Source organism: Nicotiana sylvestris, chromosome 8, assembly GCF_000393655.2.
Source record: "Nicotiana sylvestris chromosome 8, ASM39365v2, whole genome shotgun sequence".
Taxonomy (NCBI): Eukaryota; Viridiplantae; Streptophyta; class Magnoliopsida; order Solanales; family Solanaceae; genus Nicotiana; species Nicotiana sylvestris.
The window spans coordinates 194756686-194773917 of NC_091064.1; the positions used below are offsets into that span (position 1 = coordinate 194756686).

The 17232-nt window shown below is 34.3% G+C and overlaps 1 protein-coding gene across 4 annotated transcripts; it reads right to left on the bottom strand.

Annotated features, from left to right (window-relative positions):
- Positions 1 to 3560: 3560 nt before the first annotated feature.
- On the bottom strand, positions 3561 to 10471 carry LOC104232658 (two-component response regulator-like APRR2). 4 transcript variants are annotated; one of them, XM_070153034.1, is made up of 12 exons: positions 10402 to 10471; positions 9402 to 9599; positions 8666 to 8745; positions 8294 to 8360; positions 7881 to 7927; positions 7693 to 7770; positions 7041 to 7595; positions 6264 to 6404; positions 5477 to 5755; positions 5101 to 5169; positions 4900 to 4974; positions 3561 to 4254 (listed from the first exon to the last, which is right to left on the bottom strand). In XM_070153034.1, the coding sequence occupies exons 2-12, from the start codon at positions 9532 to 9534 to the stop codon at positions 4087 to 4089; spliced, it is 1692 nt and encodes a 563-aa protein (XP_070009135.1). In that variant the 5' UTR covers positions 9535 to 9599; positions 10402 to 10471; the 3' UTR covers positions 3561 to 4086. The 4 variants fall into 4 exon arrangements, with proteins under 4 accessions (XP_070009135.1, XP_009784220.1, XP_070009134.1 ...); XM_009785918.2 differs by lacking the exon at positions 10402 to 10471 and adding an exon at positions 10213 to 10388; XM_070153033.1 differs by lacking the exon at positions 10402 to 10471 and adding an exon at positions 10072 to 10206.
- Positions 10472 to 17232: the final 6761 nt, after the last annotated feature.

Genomic DNA, 17232 nt, shown 5'->3' on the forward strand with positions numbered 1-17232 from the left:
ATGACTAGCACCCGATCATACTTGCCGAGCACCAACGTACATTTCATCTAACCTTCATTATTATCTTTTAGGGCTGACGAGATCAATATAAATGGTAGACCTGGATCATGGACAACCAGCAATAAAATATGACGGCATGAACATACATAGCAGGGGATGACCAGACAATCAAGAAACTACATATAAGGTATGAGCTACCACGCTACCATGAAAGACTATATAACAAAAACCAGCCGACAAGGCATACCAAACTATACATGAGTCGACACTTGTCTATGAGCCTCTAAATGAACATAAGTGCTGCAACATAGCCGGAACAGGGCCCCGACATACCCATAATGTCTATAACAAAAATGCATACCAAGACCAAGGCAAGTCCGGAGAAGGGATCTCGCCAATCACCGCTGAACTGGACAGCCTACTGTGGTGGGGGAGCTGCACCTGCCTGTCTATCAGGACCTGCAGCACGACATGCATCGTCCACAAATAAAAGGACGTCAGTACGAATAAAGTACTGAGTATGTAAGGCAGGGAACCATAAATACGATCAGTAATGTAAGCAAGGATGGAGAATATACAACCTGTAACATCTTAGTACCTCTGAGGGCTACTTACATGAAATGCATGATACATATGTATAAATACATAAACCTTTAAAGCATTCGCCTCTGTGGGCATCATCATCATCATATCGTACCCGGCCATAATAGGCTCGGTAGAATCGTACCCGGCCACGTGGAGCTCGGTAAAACCCAACTGATCAGTGGTTGCACAATAGGTGTCGTACCCGGCCAACTATAGCGTGGCTCGGTAGAGTAAAATAGATACATATATATAATGCATGCTCGACTCATGGAATCACATTCTAAACCTTTCGGAGTGACGTAAGGTCGGTATCCTCTGTACACGTTATTAGGACTAACTCTTCACTATGAACCTTATAAGAATCAGGAAGTACCAACAACATTGATAACATAAGAATAAGAGAAGCAACATTAACATCAATCGTTCCATAAGAGGGAAAACAATGTAAGTACTGCTAGCTTCTAAGAGTAGAGTATCTTGGAAGCTCGTTCATTACATTATGTACAATCGGAGTCGTGCAAAAGAAGGAAAGGGATAGCCTCACATACCTTGTATATACTGCCCCAATCTCAAGCTATGCAATTGTCAAAACTCCTTAGTCTACAATAAGAGAAACGATACTATCGTTATCATTTAAGCGTCATAACTATTATGTATCGACCACAACCTATTTTACGATGAAACGGACAGCACCTCCCCTATATATATGACCTCACACCATTCAAAACAGTCACCAAACAGCCCAAACAACATCAATAATAAACATATTGAGCCTCCCAAAATAGTCCACGCACAGCCTAATCTCTCCATACATACGACGACCACCGTAGTCGTGTCAAACGACCTAGAAATGTTACGAATATCTATCATCCCACAACCCTACATATATATGGTGTTTCTCCACACCCTTCCTTCTCCAAAACTCCACAAAACAGTAGTAAAATACGCAGCCCAACAGCAACGCAAAACAGTCCACAAAACAATAACATTACTACCAAGCCTTTCGATATATATTTCACAAGTTCTAGCTTCAATGGCTTAGCCGCAACTTGGATAATCTTAAATACATATAGAGTAAGAGGTTCCTTACCTTTATACAGAAAGAACAACTCCAATTTGACCTTAAATTTCCATGAAATATCCCTCCAATGCTGCCACAACAACAAAAAAGCGAAACTAGCGATCAATTAGTGTTTTTCGGCACTAGAATCACTTTAGAAGGCTTGAAATCACCTAGGATTGATATTAAGAACATGAGGGAGTATTTACAGAACATAAACCCTTTAAAACAACCTCCCACATGAGCTGGAACGACACAAAAATGAGCAACAACAAGAAGAACAAGAGACTTACTAGCGCCACGGAATTCCCGACACTTGATTTGTGTTGTTTGCCCTTTTTTTGGGTCTTGAATCTTGAGAGAACCTTGAGAGGATGTTCCTAGGGTTTAAGGTCTGAAAATAGTGAGAAGAAATGACTTAAAACGGGTTGGAGGCATCCTATATAGGTCCAAATATCTTAAATCGCCTTAGTGGGCCCCATAGAGAGGTGCTTGGCGCAGTCTCGCGAAAATGCGAATCTCTCTACTCCGAGATCGTATCGATGAACGGTTTAATGCGTTGGAAACTAGACTCATAGATATTTAATTTGGTTGGTAGATCACCCCGTAATTCCTTGTAAATTAGGAGAAAAGATTAGAAACATTTGACCTAATGTTTAAGTAAAATTATGAACCTAAGTTGCGACAACTTTGTCGACTTTTGTTTCATAACTCGTTTGACTTCAAGACTTATGATACGGATATTATCTGATTAAAAACCTTAATACATGACCTCTTGAGTGTATTAAGCACCGCTAGATTTACCTGAAAATACGAGTTACAACATCCTTGATTCATTTAACTTTTAATACTTGTTAATCACCCTTATACACTCTTGTATCACTTAAGACCAATAGGATTGACTTCTTATCATCTCAAAGATAATTCCTTCTTGGATTTATGTTAACTAATATATGACATGAACTAACACATGTGGATATGAGTTGTAACATTAAGAGTGTATTTGGGCTAGTCTAGCCCAACAACTGATATTAGATTCCAACAATTGTGCGAGCTAGTTTTTTTATTTTTTTATTTTTGGGTTTGCCTCTTCCTCGACATAACAACTTGTATCAGAGGTTAGGTTCAACAGGATGAGTATGGAGAAAGCAAAGTGATGGTGCGAGGAAGTGCGCACACAAGAAGAAGCTAGTTGCGAGCTTCGGTTGCCATACTGCTCTAACAATATGGATGGTACACAATGATAATTGATCGTGGCAATGGTCACTTAGTTCGAGGGGAAAACCCGTGAATCGTGGTAGTGAGCCACGTGAAACTTAGTTCGAGGGTGAGATTGTTGGGTGTGCGAATAAAGTCCCACATTGGTAGCTGAAAAAATTGGGAGCCTAAGTATAAGGTGTAAGGATCTCTTAATAGTATGAGGCCTTTTGGGGAAAACCGTACAGGTTTGAGCTAAAACGGACAATGTCATGCTATATTAAGAGTATATTTGACTAGTTTAGAACTTTAGATCAAAGTTTAGGAATAATAAAATTTGTGATTGTGAATGCTTATCCTTTAAATGGTCCCTACACGGTGCAAATTTGAACTAGTCAAGCTAATAGGTTGCTAATATCGGATGATTAAACGAAGAAACATTCTCCGTGTGAATTTAACATATTAACGCAAGTACTTGACCATTGTAAATTGTAATCCAGCATCAGCAAATGTTCAGATATGACATAACAGAGCGAAAAATTAAATGTTCAGACGTTTTGTTATCTCACAATTTTCGAGGAGTGAGAAAGACCTAATTGAACAACAGTGTCCAATAAGATCATTGGGCTTCAAACTCGTCATTTAAATCCAATACTTTTTTGTGCGACATATAAATTTGTATATAAAAATTATCTAAAATAAAAACACATAGTAGATATGAACTTAACTTGAACCCATAAAATTTAAATTTTGGATCCGTCTCTGCTAAAATGTCCCAACAAACAAACAGAACACATATATCATATGGTTAATGTTTCATACTCTCATTCCATCACTGTAGATTGTTGTAAGCTTCAATTGTTTGCATTGGGTCAATTATTGTTGACAAGTACGAATATAGCCCCACATTCACTCATACATCCCCAAAATGACCCAATCCATTATTCTCAAAAACAATTCACAGAGCACACTCAACAGCCCAAACGTCCAAAATTGGGCTACAAAAAGGGGGAAACCAATATTTACAACAGCCCCATTTTGGCCTTTAAATTAAGACCATACACGTGGCTCATTCTCTGCCATTCATTTATTCATACTTCAGAAATCAGAACCCTCTGTCTTGTCAGGGTCGGGTCGGGTCAGGGCACTGGGTTCTCTTATGGTTGCGTGGGCCAATCAAAGTTGTTGGCGAAAAATTTGGGATGGACCTGTGGGACCCAGAGTAAAGTAAAATGATTGCCACATCAGCTCCGACCGCGAGAGCCATTGATTTGTGGTGGGACGGTTGAGATCCCCTGTCTTGAAAGCTCGCGAAGAACACTCTCCGTGGAAGGACGTTTTAGGCCCAAAGGAAGAGGCAACCATGGTTTGGTTATTGCCTCCTTTACTACTTTATCAATAACCTCCTCAGCCTGCACCACAACCAACAACCAAAATTTTACCGAAAGAACTTACAATCTTGAAAAGGATTAGCATTGATACATCGAAGCGTAAAGTTTTTACTCTATCAAGTTACTAGGTAACCTAAAATAGTTATAGGAAAACAGTGTAAGAGTGGGTTGATAATCAAGAAAAGAGAGCTAGTAAGCCGGTTACCGATAAAAATGGACCTTAGGCCTACCCAAGCCTCAAAAGCTAGCATGGTAAGGATTGTCCATGACGACCAAGACCATACAAAGAGACTACAACCACTCCATGAACCAACGTGAGAGACACTAATAGTTACAACTAATTAAACGTACAACTTAAATAATAAGATGAAATTCTTTTAACTTGTCATTATATGTAAATTAGATCCATTTTGAAGATGATAGACAAAAAGTTTAACGCAATACCTCCTCATTACACACATTTGTAGTTTAAGCACTATTATCAAAAGAATTATAAGAAAAGTTAAAAAACAATTACGTCACTGATTTTCCTTTCTAGTTCCAAAGGGGAAAATGAGACTGAAGTATCAATCTCCTAGTACAAATATCCACAAAGAACTCTGTTGTCGAAAATAGGATCCAAAATCTATGAAGATATCCATAAAAATCCGATTGTGACAAACTTACCGGGTGAAGATCAAATGACTTCTCTAGCATGCTATATCTATTCTGCATTCCGTTAGGCCGGTAAACTCCACCATTCTGCATAATCCAACTCACGTGCCATTAGGAACTCAATGCAAGAAATGCACTCACATTAAATAGCTCAAGAACATCACTGAACTGTACGAAAGAATCAAGTGGAGGTGGTATTGCAAATGTATTCACCTGAGGATATGGTGGATATGATCCTAATGATGGTGGCATGACAGGGGAGCCCCATGTATCAGCATGCAGCTGCATTATTACAAAACATGAGTTTTCAGCTTCGTATTCTTCGAGCTCAAAATTCTGTGACATAGGCAGAGACGAATAAACCATAGGTTCAACTGAACCCAGTATTTTTGACACGGAGTATAAATATATACGTAAAAAATCACTTATATTTCAACAAATACTAAATTCTGAATCCATCTCAAGCTACGATGAGCTCAATGATAAGAACCTTAAAAGTTGAACACATTATGTTTAAATCCTAGAGTTGTCCCGCGATATAGGCATGCCAAGCTAGAAGGAAGTAATTCAGCTGAGAACAAATGTTTACCCCTGGATGAGGATTCCAGTGCCAAGAATCTGCAGGCTGCCATGCCGGATAGTAAGGTGAACCCCACACTTGTAAACCATTAGGATAACTTGCTGGTGGTACCCAAGCAGGATATAATTGACCAGCCGCGGGAACATGATTACAGTGATATGGTGGGAAGGTCATGATAGGTGTATGATGAGGATAGCAGCCCCTTTGTACTGAATCTCTAGGTTGTGGATGAGGCCATCTCCTTTCGACTTCCTTTGGCAAAATTTGCCTCCGATGCATTCTGTATTTCTGCTTGGAAAGCAAACACACTATTATTGTCTAGCAAACGACATGTCCGTATCCAACTATATTTAGCTCAAGTGTTCAACTCTATTCCCTTGCCTCTCTACCTTCTCAAGGTAGGGGTAAGGCTGCGTACACACTACCCTCCCCAGACACTTGTGGGATTACACTGTGTTTGTTGTTGCTATTGTTCTTGTTCAACTATATTCCCTGATAGGATATGGAAAAATCATGCCGACATACTTAAAATGGCCAAGATTTAGTACTATTTTATTTCCCAACTGTTGATCATTTTCATTAAAATACATTTCAGCCAAATTGCATCTGACCCTGCTAAATATAGCAAAATGTTAGATACTGGCCCTTTTTTGTTATACTGCAGTAGAAGGTCAGGTTTCAAACGTTCCCTTTCCACAGCAGACAAAGGCTTGTTTGGCTAATATTTAATTTTTAGCATTGGAAATAACTCAAAAGAAAAGGTCGAATAAATTGACAAAGAGCATAACTCACAAACCTGGAGATGGCTAGCTACGTTATGTCTCGTTATACCCTCCACTTTCATCAGCTCTAGTATTCGAGAAGGAATGGCTTGATCAATACCAAGTTGCTCTACTGCTTGAACAAACTTCTTGTGTAGTTCAGGTGACCAATCTACCTGAATCAGAAAGAGATATCAAACTCATTCCCCTGAATCAACTGATTCAAATTCCCGCATATGCAGGATAATTTGACCACTGCTCAGTGAAATACTATAGAGGTTGAAATCGCCAACACAAATATAATCTAGCTAGAGTCGTATACTGATTGCTATGTTTCATGCACTGTTTGAGAAGTTAAAACTTCAAGATAAGAAAAATGAGCTTTGCATTGATCTTACAAAATTTGAAGAGGATGTTCTATGATGTTCATGAACTTCTCAAAGCAACCGTTCATAAGACTAAGTTCATGAATGCAAGAGGAGGAAGATATACGCCACGCCACATCTAATATATCCACATCTCATCCCTTTTTCCTTTAAAGAAGAGAAAAAAAGAAAAAAAAGACCACATGATTGTTGAACTAGAGAAGCAATGACGAAATGTTTTTCAGGCCTTCAAACACAAAAGTGCATGAGGAACCTACGCAACTAGGAAAAAAATCAAACTGAGGTCAGAAAACAGCATTCTTGTACCTTTGGAGCCAATAGAAAACAAATAATGGCTTTCTTGGACCACAATATTATGGAACTTTGAACACATAATTACCATCATTATATTTCTATGAGAAACAGGCACCATTTCTTCCATCTTACCTTCATCTTCTTCTTATTGGTTTTAGTCCCACTTGAACTATGGGGAGCAGATGCTTTACTAGGTTCAGCAGAATGACTAGTGCGATTGTCAGGGCAGTTGTTACTTGGTGAAGAGGTAGCAATATCAGCCTCCATCTTTTGATGAGGAGATGAACCATTCTCCTCTTTCACAATAGTCTGTCCTTGTTGCTCGCGAGGACTTGTTTGGACAGTACTCTCAGCAACTGTATTGTTAAAAGTAGTTTCGACGGATTTAGCGTCCCCATCATGCTCCCCACTATCTTGTTCAGTTGAAAAGATGGTATGCTCTTGGCAATCTCCATCGTCCACTGACCTCACTCCGTGTTTCAATTGTGGGGTTGACGGAGCAGGGTATTTATCACAGCCTGATGAGTGTTCATTATTGTTGCCTGGTACTGTGGTAAAAGGTTCCGTTTCGTTTGAACTTTTGTCACCTGCTGCACTCTTTACTGGTTGTAGCTGTGGCACGGAAACAAGAGATTCTTTTACTGGTTTAAGCGATTCGGGCACATCTTTTTCTCCAGCATTGAATGCCTGCTACAACCAATAAGATCAGGATGTCCTCTCCACATAAAAAGTGTAATAGTTTGAAAGAATCACAAGGTGACCCAGTAAAGTCTTCGCAACAAACCTTGCGAACTACATGTTGCCAGATATTTTTGAGTTTATCATCTGATAATGGTTTCTGAAGAAACTCGACTGCACCAAGCTGCAATACATCAACACAATCAACTTTTTTTTACATAATTACTGAAAACAAAGTGCTTCATTTTTTTCTTAAAAAGTGCTTCAAATGAAAGCTTGATCCCCAAATCTCACCGCTATACACTTCATCATTGTGCTAAGGGAATGAATATTTGATGTCACTGCAAGAAGTAAGCAAAATGGATTATTAGATATATTTTAGCTTTTAGAATCTTTAGAGACAAGTACAGTTATCTTTTTTAAGTTTCTACTAGAGAAGACTTCCCATTCTATACTGACCCCATAAATGCTCTAAACAATTAACAATGACAGACCAAAAGGAATAAATGGAAACTAAGATCTACCAAAAGAAGCATGGAATCATTCTCAGAAAAAACTTAGAATACGTAAACAAGTTATTTTATTTGGTGTTACAAGCCAGAAACTTTACGATTCCAGCACTTACAATTCTGCCAATATCATCATGTCGTCATAAACCAAGTCTAATTACAATACAACACTTATTTTTCAATATGTGTAGCACTCACTTATTGTTGGCAGATCTTTGGCACTCTCAAGAAATTGGAGAACTCCATCACTGTTGCCTGCAGTTACCTGTGTCAAATGATAGACAAGTTCATCGACAATTAGTATAACATTCTGACCTATGTTCAATTTTTATTGATCAACTATTGTCAATCGAATATCAATACGGGTGCCTACTGTTTTAGCTGGTATATAATAGCCTAAATTCCCAATTATAGCATTTACATGTTAAAATGGAATTATTATTTGAGAATAGTATCGACCTGCTGCTTTACTGCACATGATATTACTTCAACAAGCTAGCTCAAGCTCAACTGTATTATTAAAACTTAAATGAGAGAAAGTTTCAAGAGGAGCATAAATGAAACTAGTACCTCCACGATGGCAACATGAAAGTCCTCAGATTTGTTTGAGATTGCAGACAAAGCTTCATTCTCATTGCAGAATGAGTAAACTGCAAAAACATGAAATTTCAGGAAGATTTACGAATAGATACAAATCCATGACCTCTTCAAAAGCAGAAGATAAAGCAAAAGAAGCGGCGAAAAATAACACAAAAAATTTGGGACAAATAACAAGCTATGGACTTGAGCAAAATATCATCCTCAACTATAACTCTCGATAGTTAAAGAAAAAGGGCAGCCCGGTGCACTAAGATCTCGCCAGACCACAAGAGTCTATTGTACGCCGTCTTACCCTGCATTTCTGCAAGAGGTTGTTTCCATGGCTTAAACCCGTGACCTCCTGGTCACATGACAACAACTTTACCAGTTACGTCAATGCACCCTTTCTCAATAGTTAAAGAAAGAAGAATGAAAAACATTAGTATTAATAAAATTTACACCAGTAATTCAGAGTATTCTGCAAGAAACATGAATCACTTAAATGCTTTTCATCTTAAAATAGGAAACATGGAACAGAACACTCTATTTACCCTCAGTAATAAATGCAAAAGGTATTTCCATATGAAACCTAAAACTAGAAGGCACAATTAACATGGAAAACAAAATGCAAGTAATTGACCAAAAAATTTGTTACTAAAAAGGGATGAACAAGAAAAGGTAAACACCGGCTGCGAGTAAGTATTTTTCGAAGACTGCTACAACTAACCTATGTAATCCAATTTTTCAAGCCTTGATCTCATCTCTGAAGCAGAATTGCAGTCTTCATCAAGAAGTAGGACTTTAAGCCCCTTTGGAAAATCTTTCCAACCCAATAATTGATCATCCTCAGTACAAATCATTTCTAAAATGGCATCTTTTTCAGTCAGCCTTCCAAAAACGGTTACTTTATGAGCATCTAATCAATCTGCACACACCCCAAAATGAATTATCCTCAGATTTAAAATCTCTTTAGCCATAAGTTTCAGCTAAAATTTTCAAAAGTGGTATAATAAACAACAATCTTTAGAAACCACTCTTAAACCTCACAGCAAGTTTAATTCATAATGATAATATTTATATAAGTCTAAGAAAAAAGAGAAAAAAAATTAAAGATCAATCCCCCATTCTCCTACTCACCTTTTCAAGATTTAATCTTTAACATCATTTAACCAAAAACCAAAGAGGCAATCAAAAGACTATGCTTTTAGCTTTAGGCATAGGGTATAGCCGACGTAAAGCAACAAAAATTAACAAAACGCCACGTGAGAGATCTTCAATTTTTATTAACATAAAAAGACAAAAGTAAATAAAATCCATGTGAATACAGAAACATCACAATTCCAAGAACACCTGAGAGTGACCAAGAAAATGAAGAAATACAAAAAAATGTAAAAAACCTTAGACAAGTGGATAAACGTGGAGAAAACGCACAAACAAGTTCTTAACTTATTCTGCTTTAAAAAATCCTACGGATATAATGCATGTAAAAAAGCAAGCAAAATTCTATTATGCATAGTAGTACTAGTATTATTATATACCCAAATATCTCTTGGGAAATGAAGAAGACCAGCTCTTTTTTTTAATCGTCCTATACTGGTCGTTTCTTGATACCTGGGTAGGGGGGGGGGTTGAGGGGGAGACAGTGAGACTGTGAGAGAGAGAGAGAGAAAAAGAATTTGAAGAAGAGAGAGAGAGAAGAGTGGCGCGGGGTGTTGAAGTACACTTACTGGAGTTGGCTGTGTCTTTGTGTTTCGTTGTTATCTGCTGCTGCGGACCACAGATGCATTTAGCTACTTTGCTTTTGGTTGGTCAAATACAAAATTACTCCTAATTTTTATTTATTTATAACTATGTGATATTCGATATCAACTTACAACTAAAGGATGTGGTGTAGTGAACGTGACTGCTCATTCCTTAATCAGAGATTTCAGATTCGAGTTCTGGGTATAAAAAAATCCTCGGTAGGGAGCGTTTCCCCCCGAATGGAGCCCTACACAGTGCGAATTCGGATATAATCACGTTCTAATGTGAGTACCGGACACCGAACGGGAAACAAAAAAAAAATATTCGATACCAACTTGTCCAACTACTTAAATCAGATTCAGACTTTATCAGTAATTTATTTATTTTCAAGATTCGAACTCGAAACGTTCAGAAATGAATTGTATTTGTGTTTATGCATGTTGATGTATTTTCTTTGTACCAATATTGTAACTTTAAATCTTAGTTCCGTGTGACTTGTAACATCAGTTCTTAGGGTAGCTTGTATTAAATTTTGTCTTCTTATTTTACTATTTATTTGATGATCTTTATTTGAATTGTGTAAAGTGTTAATTGGTGTGGCTAACAGATTTGGTTAGGCGCCGTCAAAGTTTCATTTATATTTATCCCATCACACTTTTTGAAGGTGAAATTACTCCTAATTCATTTTCATTAAACTCACACTTAAGACAATTTTGACACTAATATTTCATGTTCTTAATATTCCTCCCATTTTCTCAAGAAATGAATATTTTCTACAGTTCAAACACTATTTCTCTTGCATTCTTTTCATACCTAAAAACAAAAAGAAACACTGTATATTTTAAAATTTCAAACATCTAAAACAGAAATGAGGTCATGATTGCATTTGCGTATTCTTGTCGAAACACAAATTGGGCTTATCTTTAGCATTCCGTTGGTCTCATTTAATTTGAAGTTATTATTAATTTGAAAATTGAAATATCTTTTTCTTTTTTTACTTTTCAAATATTTTTTAAAACAACTAACGATATACTCCATGATTTACAGTACTTTAATATAATTTCTAAATGTAGTAGTTTCATTTTAAAAAAATTATGATTAGTATTTAAATTTATACTGAAAATTACACATTTTGACCCTTATATGTTGATATGGAAAAAGTAGTTGGTTGTATTTTTAATGGGATGGGACCTCTCACATAAATCAGCAAACTCAAACTTGCAACAAAAAAAGAGTCGATACCACTAACATACGTTATAAATTTCTCTAACACATATTTTTATGGAAAAATGTAAAGGTATTAAAATTAGCTAGGAAAGGTTTTTAAAAATCCCATAGCCGAATAGTAAAATTAAACGTACAATTTTCTTACCCTTCAATTCTACATATTTTTCTTAATTCTAAACTCTTATCGACGTAAAATTAAGAGTCAAATCATTAAGTAAAATTTCATATTTCCTAGCAAGGTCTTGTACTTTATGACTTAGTGATTCAAAGATTCTATTTTCTTAGTTTAGAAACAAATTATCCCAAATTATATTTCTGTTACTAGAATATTTTGTTATACGTCAGCATGTTTTGTCAAGCTTTACATATGATTAATATCATACGTATAATATTAGCTTATTCCAAAATTTAATAACCTGGAGTGACGTACAAATTTTTTGCAATATTGTATGCTTCAAATCTCACGTTTTTTTGCGAAAAATTCTTTAATACCTACTTTTAGTTTTTTCCCCTTTATAAAAGAAAGTGAGCTCATTATTGGCTAATCAGTCTTTTCTTTTTTCCAATCACTCACTTTGTATAATAAGTACCTTAAAATCCAACAAAAGATTCAACTTTTTTGCTACCTTTTCTGTCAATAATAATGCAATGCAATCAACTTATACCACTTACCATCAAATCAAACTTTTCCACTTATTCTCTTTGCTTTTATTATTTACAGAGCTCACTAATTATAACGACCTAAAACTTAAAGGATAAAGAATCATTTTGGGATGGTAAAGGAGAAAAGGAAACTTGGTTGAATTCTTTTCTAAAAGATGAATGAAATATTTGGTTCTTTCAAAAAGATGAATGGATTTTTTCCTTTATACAGATTCTCACCCTTCTTTTCCCCTTTAGTTAGGGCTCATGATAATGCAACTTGATATCCGAAACGTGTCACTATTTTCAGAAATTTGATCTGAAGAATTTTTTTTGAAGGTATTGTTGTTTGAACAATTTTTTTTTATTAGTTTAACACGAAAAACTCACGAAACTCAACAAAAAATAATTATATCCAATCACGCTTTTATTTCATGAAAACTTCTTATACAATTTTCATTTCAGAATACTTTTTTCAGAAATTAGAAAGATAAGGCTTTAGCACCTTTGATTTACAGCTTGTTTGGACGGTTGTTATGTATGTTTCATAATGTATAGTATTGTACTATATCGTTTTGATGTATACAATGTATAGATAAATTGTAACTTGCAATATTATAAAAACAAAGTAAAATATGAGGTAGAATTATATAAAAAGGTAGGATAAAGGATAAAATATAATTATTTAATAATAAAGAACGGCAAGATGAGAGAAAACAAAAAGGCAACGATGCGATCATATCAAATCGGTCGTTCCAAAAGTGATACTTTTCGTCGTTATGTAACGATATATTTAATGATACGATACAATAAAATTTAAAAAAATATTATATTTAAAGTAACAATAAGATACAGTTATATACACTACTAGAATTCCTGTAAAAAGCGACCAAAAAATAGCGACCAAATTTTGTCTATGGGAAAAAGCGACCAAAGTTGGTCGCTAAACTAGCAAAAATAATAAAATAAATTGTGGAAACCAAATAGCGACCAAGGTTGGTCGCTAAAGTAGTCAAAATATCGACTGGATTGGTCAGACTTGCTTGGGCAAACGTTTACTGAGATTAGCGACCAATATTGGTCGCTAAAGTGGGACCCGCTTACAAAATTTTAATAATTATATTATTATTTTGAAAAAATTATAAAATATAAATATATATAATATAAAATTGGCGACCAACGTTGGTCGCTACATAAAGGCAAGAAAGGTAGCGACCAAAACTGGGTCCCAGTTATTCAATTTTAATAATTATATTATTAATTTAATTATTATATGAAATATAATTAAATCTGATTTAAATTTAGCGACCAACTTTGGTCGCTAAACTAAATTCATGAATAAATAGCGACCATAATTGGTCACTATTCTGGTCAACAATGGTCAAAATTAAAAATCACTTTTGTATTTACTATGTAAATAATATAAATGTAAGTCGTTAATACTTTTGTAATACAAGAGATGAGTAGTACTACGAAGCGGGCGTGTGTGTCTATATATACAATATATGTAATTATGCTATACTATGCACTAAGTATAAGTGTATGAGGTAATACCGTATCGAATACAACTTATATATATACATAATATGTACTTACGCTATATTATGCACTAAGTATTAGTGTATTAGATATTACCGTATCGAATACAGCTTATATATATATAATATATGTACTTACGCTATACTATGCACTAAGTATAAGTGTATGAGGCAATACCGTATCGAATACAGCTTATATATATATATATATATAATATATGTACTTACGCTATACTATGCACTAAGTATAAGTGTATGAGGCAATACCGTATCGAATACAGCTTATATATATATATATATATATAATATATGTACTTACGCTATACTATACACTAAGTATAAGTGTATGAGGTAATACCGTATCGAATACAGCTTATATATATATAATATATGTACTTACGCTATACTATGCATTAAGTATAAGTGTATTAGGTATTACCGTATCGAATACAACTTATATATATATATAATATATGTACTTACGCTATACTATGCACTAAGTATAAGTGTATTAGGTATTACCGTATCGAATACAGCTTATATATATATATATATATATATATATAATATGTACTTACGCTATACTATGCACTAAGTATAAGTGTATGAGGTAATGTCGTATCGAATACAGCTTATATATATATAATATATGTACTTACGCTATACTATGCACTAAGTATAAGTGTATTAGGTAATACCGTATCAAATACAGCTTATATATATATAATATATATGTACTTACGCTATACTATGCATTAAGTATAAGTGTATTAGGTATTACCGTATCAAATACAGCTATATATATATATATATATATATATATATATATATATATAGCTGTACTATGCATAAGTATAAGTGTATTAGGTATTACCGTATCTAATACAACTTATATATATATATATAATATATGTACTTACGCTATACTATGCACTAAGTATAAGTGTATTAGGTAATACCGTATCGAATACAACTTATATATGTAATATATATGTACTTACACTATACTATGCATTAAGTATAAGTGTATTAGGTAATACTGTACCGAATATAGCTTATACATATAATATATATATACTTACGCTATACTATGCACTGAGGATAAGTGTATTAGGTAATACTGTATCGAATATAGCTTATATATATATATAGGATATGAATTGAAAGCTTTAAACAATTAAATTACTTTAAATTCAATTTAAAATTATATATATTAAATTGAATTAAAATTAATTGAATTTTTTAAATTGAATTAAAATTAATTGAATTAAATAAATATAAATTTTAAATTGAATTATAATTAATTTAATTTCTTTTGATATAGCGACCAATGTTGGTCGCTATTCTGGTAAAACGGTCAGAATTTAGCGACCAACTGTGATCGCTATTTTGGTCAAAATAGTCAACACATATTTGGTACCAAAAATAGCGACCAAAGTTGGTCGCTTTTTGTAAAAACAGAGTTAAAAACGGGTTTCCCCTCCCATTCTCTTATTTTCTTCAAAGAATTCCCCAAACCCTCTCTTCTCTCTCACACACTCAAACCCCCCCCCCTTCCGTCTCCCTCTAGCAGCGGCGCCACCGACGCCCGCCGGCGGCAGCAGCAGCTCCGTCGGTGTCCTCCACTGCCCAACTGGTAGGTTTCTCTCTCCTTTATTTTTTTTTTTTCGAAATAGACTTATTTCAATTTGTTTAATTCCTTCTAGTTTGAACCCTAAAAATTAATTGTTCTTAGCTAAATTAAATCTATGATAATTGTTAGTAGCTAAAATATTTGGTTTTACCTATTAATTTGGGCAAGAAATGGTTTGAAGAGAAGAAACCCTAAACTTTTAGGGTTTATGATTTTTTCTTGTGAATCGAACTTTTTAGGGTATAAATTGAACTTTTAGTTTAATCTTGATTAGTTTATAGGTAGATATTTAATATAGACACGTGATAGTATATATATTTGGATTTTCTCTTAAAGTTCAAGACAATGTTAATGTTTAACGCCTTAAGCGAATCGTTGCGTGGCTCTTGTTTGAGTACAACAAGTCACCCACATAGAGGATAACTAACATTAGCCGTGTAATAATGCTTGAAATAACAATGAGTTGAACCTTTAGGATAAAACTAGTTTAGTTATAAATAGAAATTTTAGGATATGACTTGAAGCTTTTAGGATATGAGTTGAACTTTTAGGATATGACTTGAGCCTTTTAGGTATGAGTTGAAGCTTTAGGATATAAATTAAACCTTTTAGGTATGAGTTGAAGCTTTTAGGATATAAATTGAACTTTTAGTTTAAGTTTAAACTCGTAGGATATGAATATAACTTTTAGGATATAAATTGAACCTTGAATCTTTGTATTGTCTTGATAGTTTAGTTATAAATAGAAATTTTAGGATATGACTTGAAGCTTTTAGGATATGAGTTGAACTTTTAGGATATGACTTGAGCCTTTTAGGTATGAGTTGAAGCTTTAGGATATAAATTGAAGCATTTATGTATAAGTTGAACCTTTAGGATATGACTTGAACTTTTGTGGATATGAATTGAACCTTTTAGGATACGAGTTGAATTTTTAGGATATGAATTGAATCTTTTAGGAATGAGTTGAAGCTTTTAGGATATGAATTGAAACTTTTAGGATATGAGTTGAACTTTTAGGAAATAAATTGAACCTTTAGGATATGACTTGAACTTTTAGTTTATGTTTAAACTCGTAGGATATGAATATAACTTTTAGTTTTTAGGTTTTGTTCTTGTGAATTGAACTTGTAGGATATAAATTGAAACTTTTAGGATATGAGTTGAATTTTTAGGATATAAATAGAAATTTTAGGATATGACTTGAAGTTTTGTGGATATGAATTGAACCTTTAGGATATAAATTGAACTTTTAGTTTATGTTTAAACTCGTAGGATAAGAATTGATGAACTTTTAGTTTTTAGATTTTGTTCTTGTGAATTGAACTTGTACGATATAAATTGAAGCTTTTATGTATGACTTGAACTTTTTACGATATGAGTTGAAACTTTTAGGATATGAGTTGAACTTTTGTGGATATGAATTGAAGGTTTAGGATATGAATTGAACTTTTAGTTTATGTTTTGGAATTTTAGATTGTCGGACGATTATTAGAAGAGGTTGATAACGCTATTAGACATGCAATAGAACTTCCACCAAGAATAACTAAGACACAATACCTGGCAAAGTGTGCCTTTAATTGTTCTTCTCATTAGCGACAATGATGATGAGAAGGCAATGGCATGTGTTTCAAATAGTGATGGTGTAGGTAGGAATTTAGTATTTCCTAAGTAGATAAAAGAAGAGCTTATAGAGTAATTCTGTACTTCATTTTCCATGAGGAAAAGAAGTTTAATTGAGAGTGACAAGGTTGATGAAGACGAAATGTATTCCG

Bases quoted from the DNA above. Each gene is read 5' to 3' on its own strand.
- LOC104232658 (XM_070153034.1), bottom strand. From the start codon at position 9,534: ATGATTTGTACTGAGGATGATCAATTATTGGGTTGGAAAGATTTTCCA. The intron at 7,596-7,692 runs GTTTGTTGCGAA...TGGTTGTAGCAG, and splicing joins GGCAACATGTAGTTCGCAAG to GCATTCAATGCTGGAGAAAA. The intron at 5,756-6,263 runs GTTTGTGAGTTA...CTTTCCAAGCAG, and splicing joins ACGTAGCTAGCCATCTCCAG to AAATACAGAATGCATCGGAG.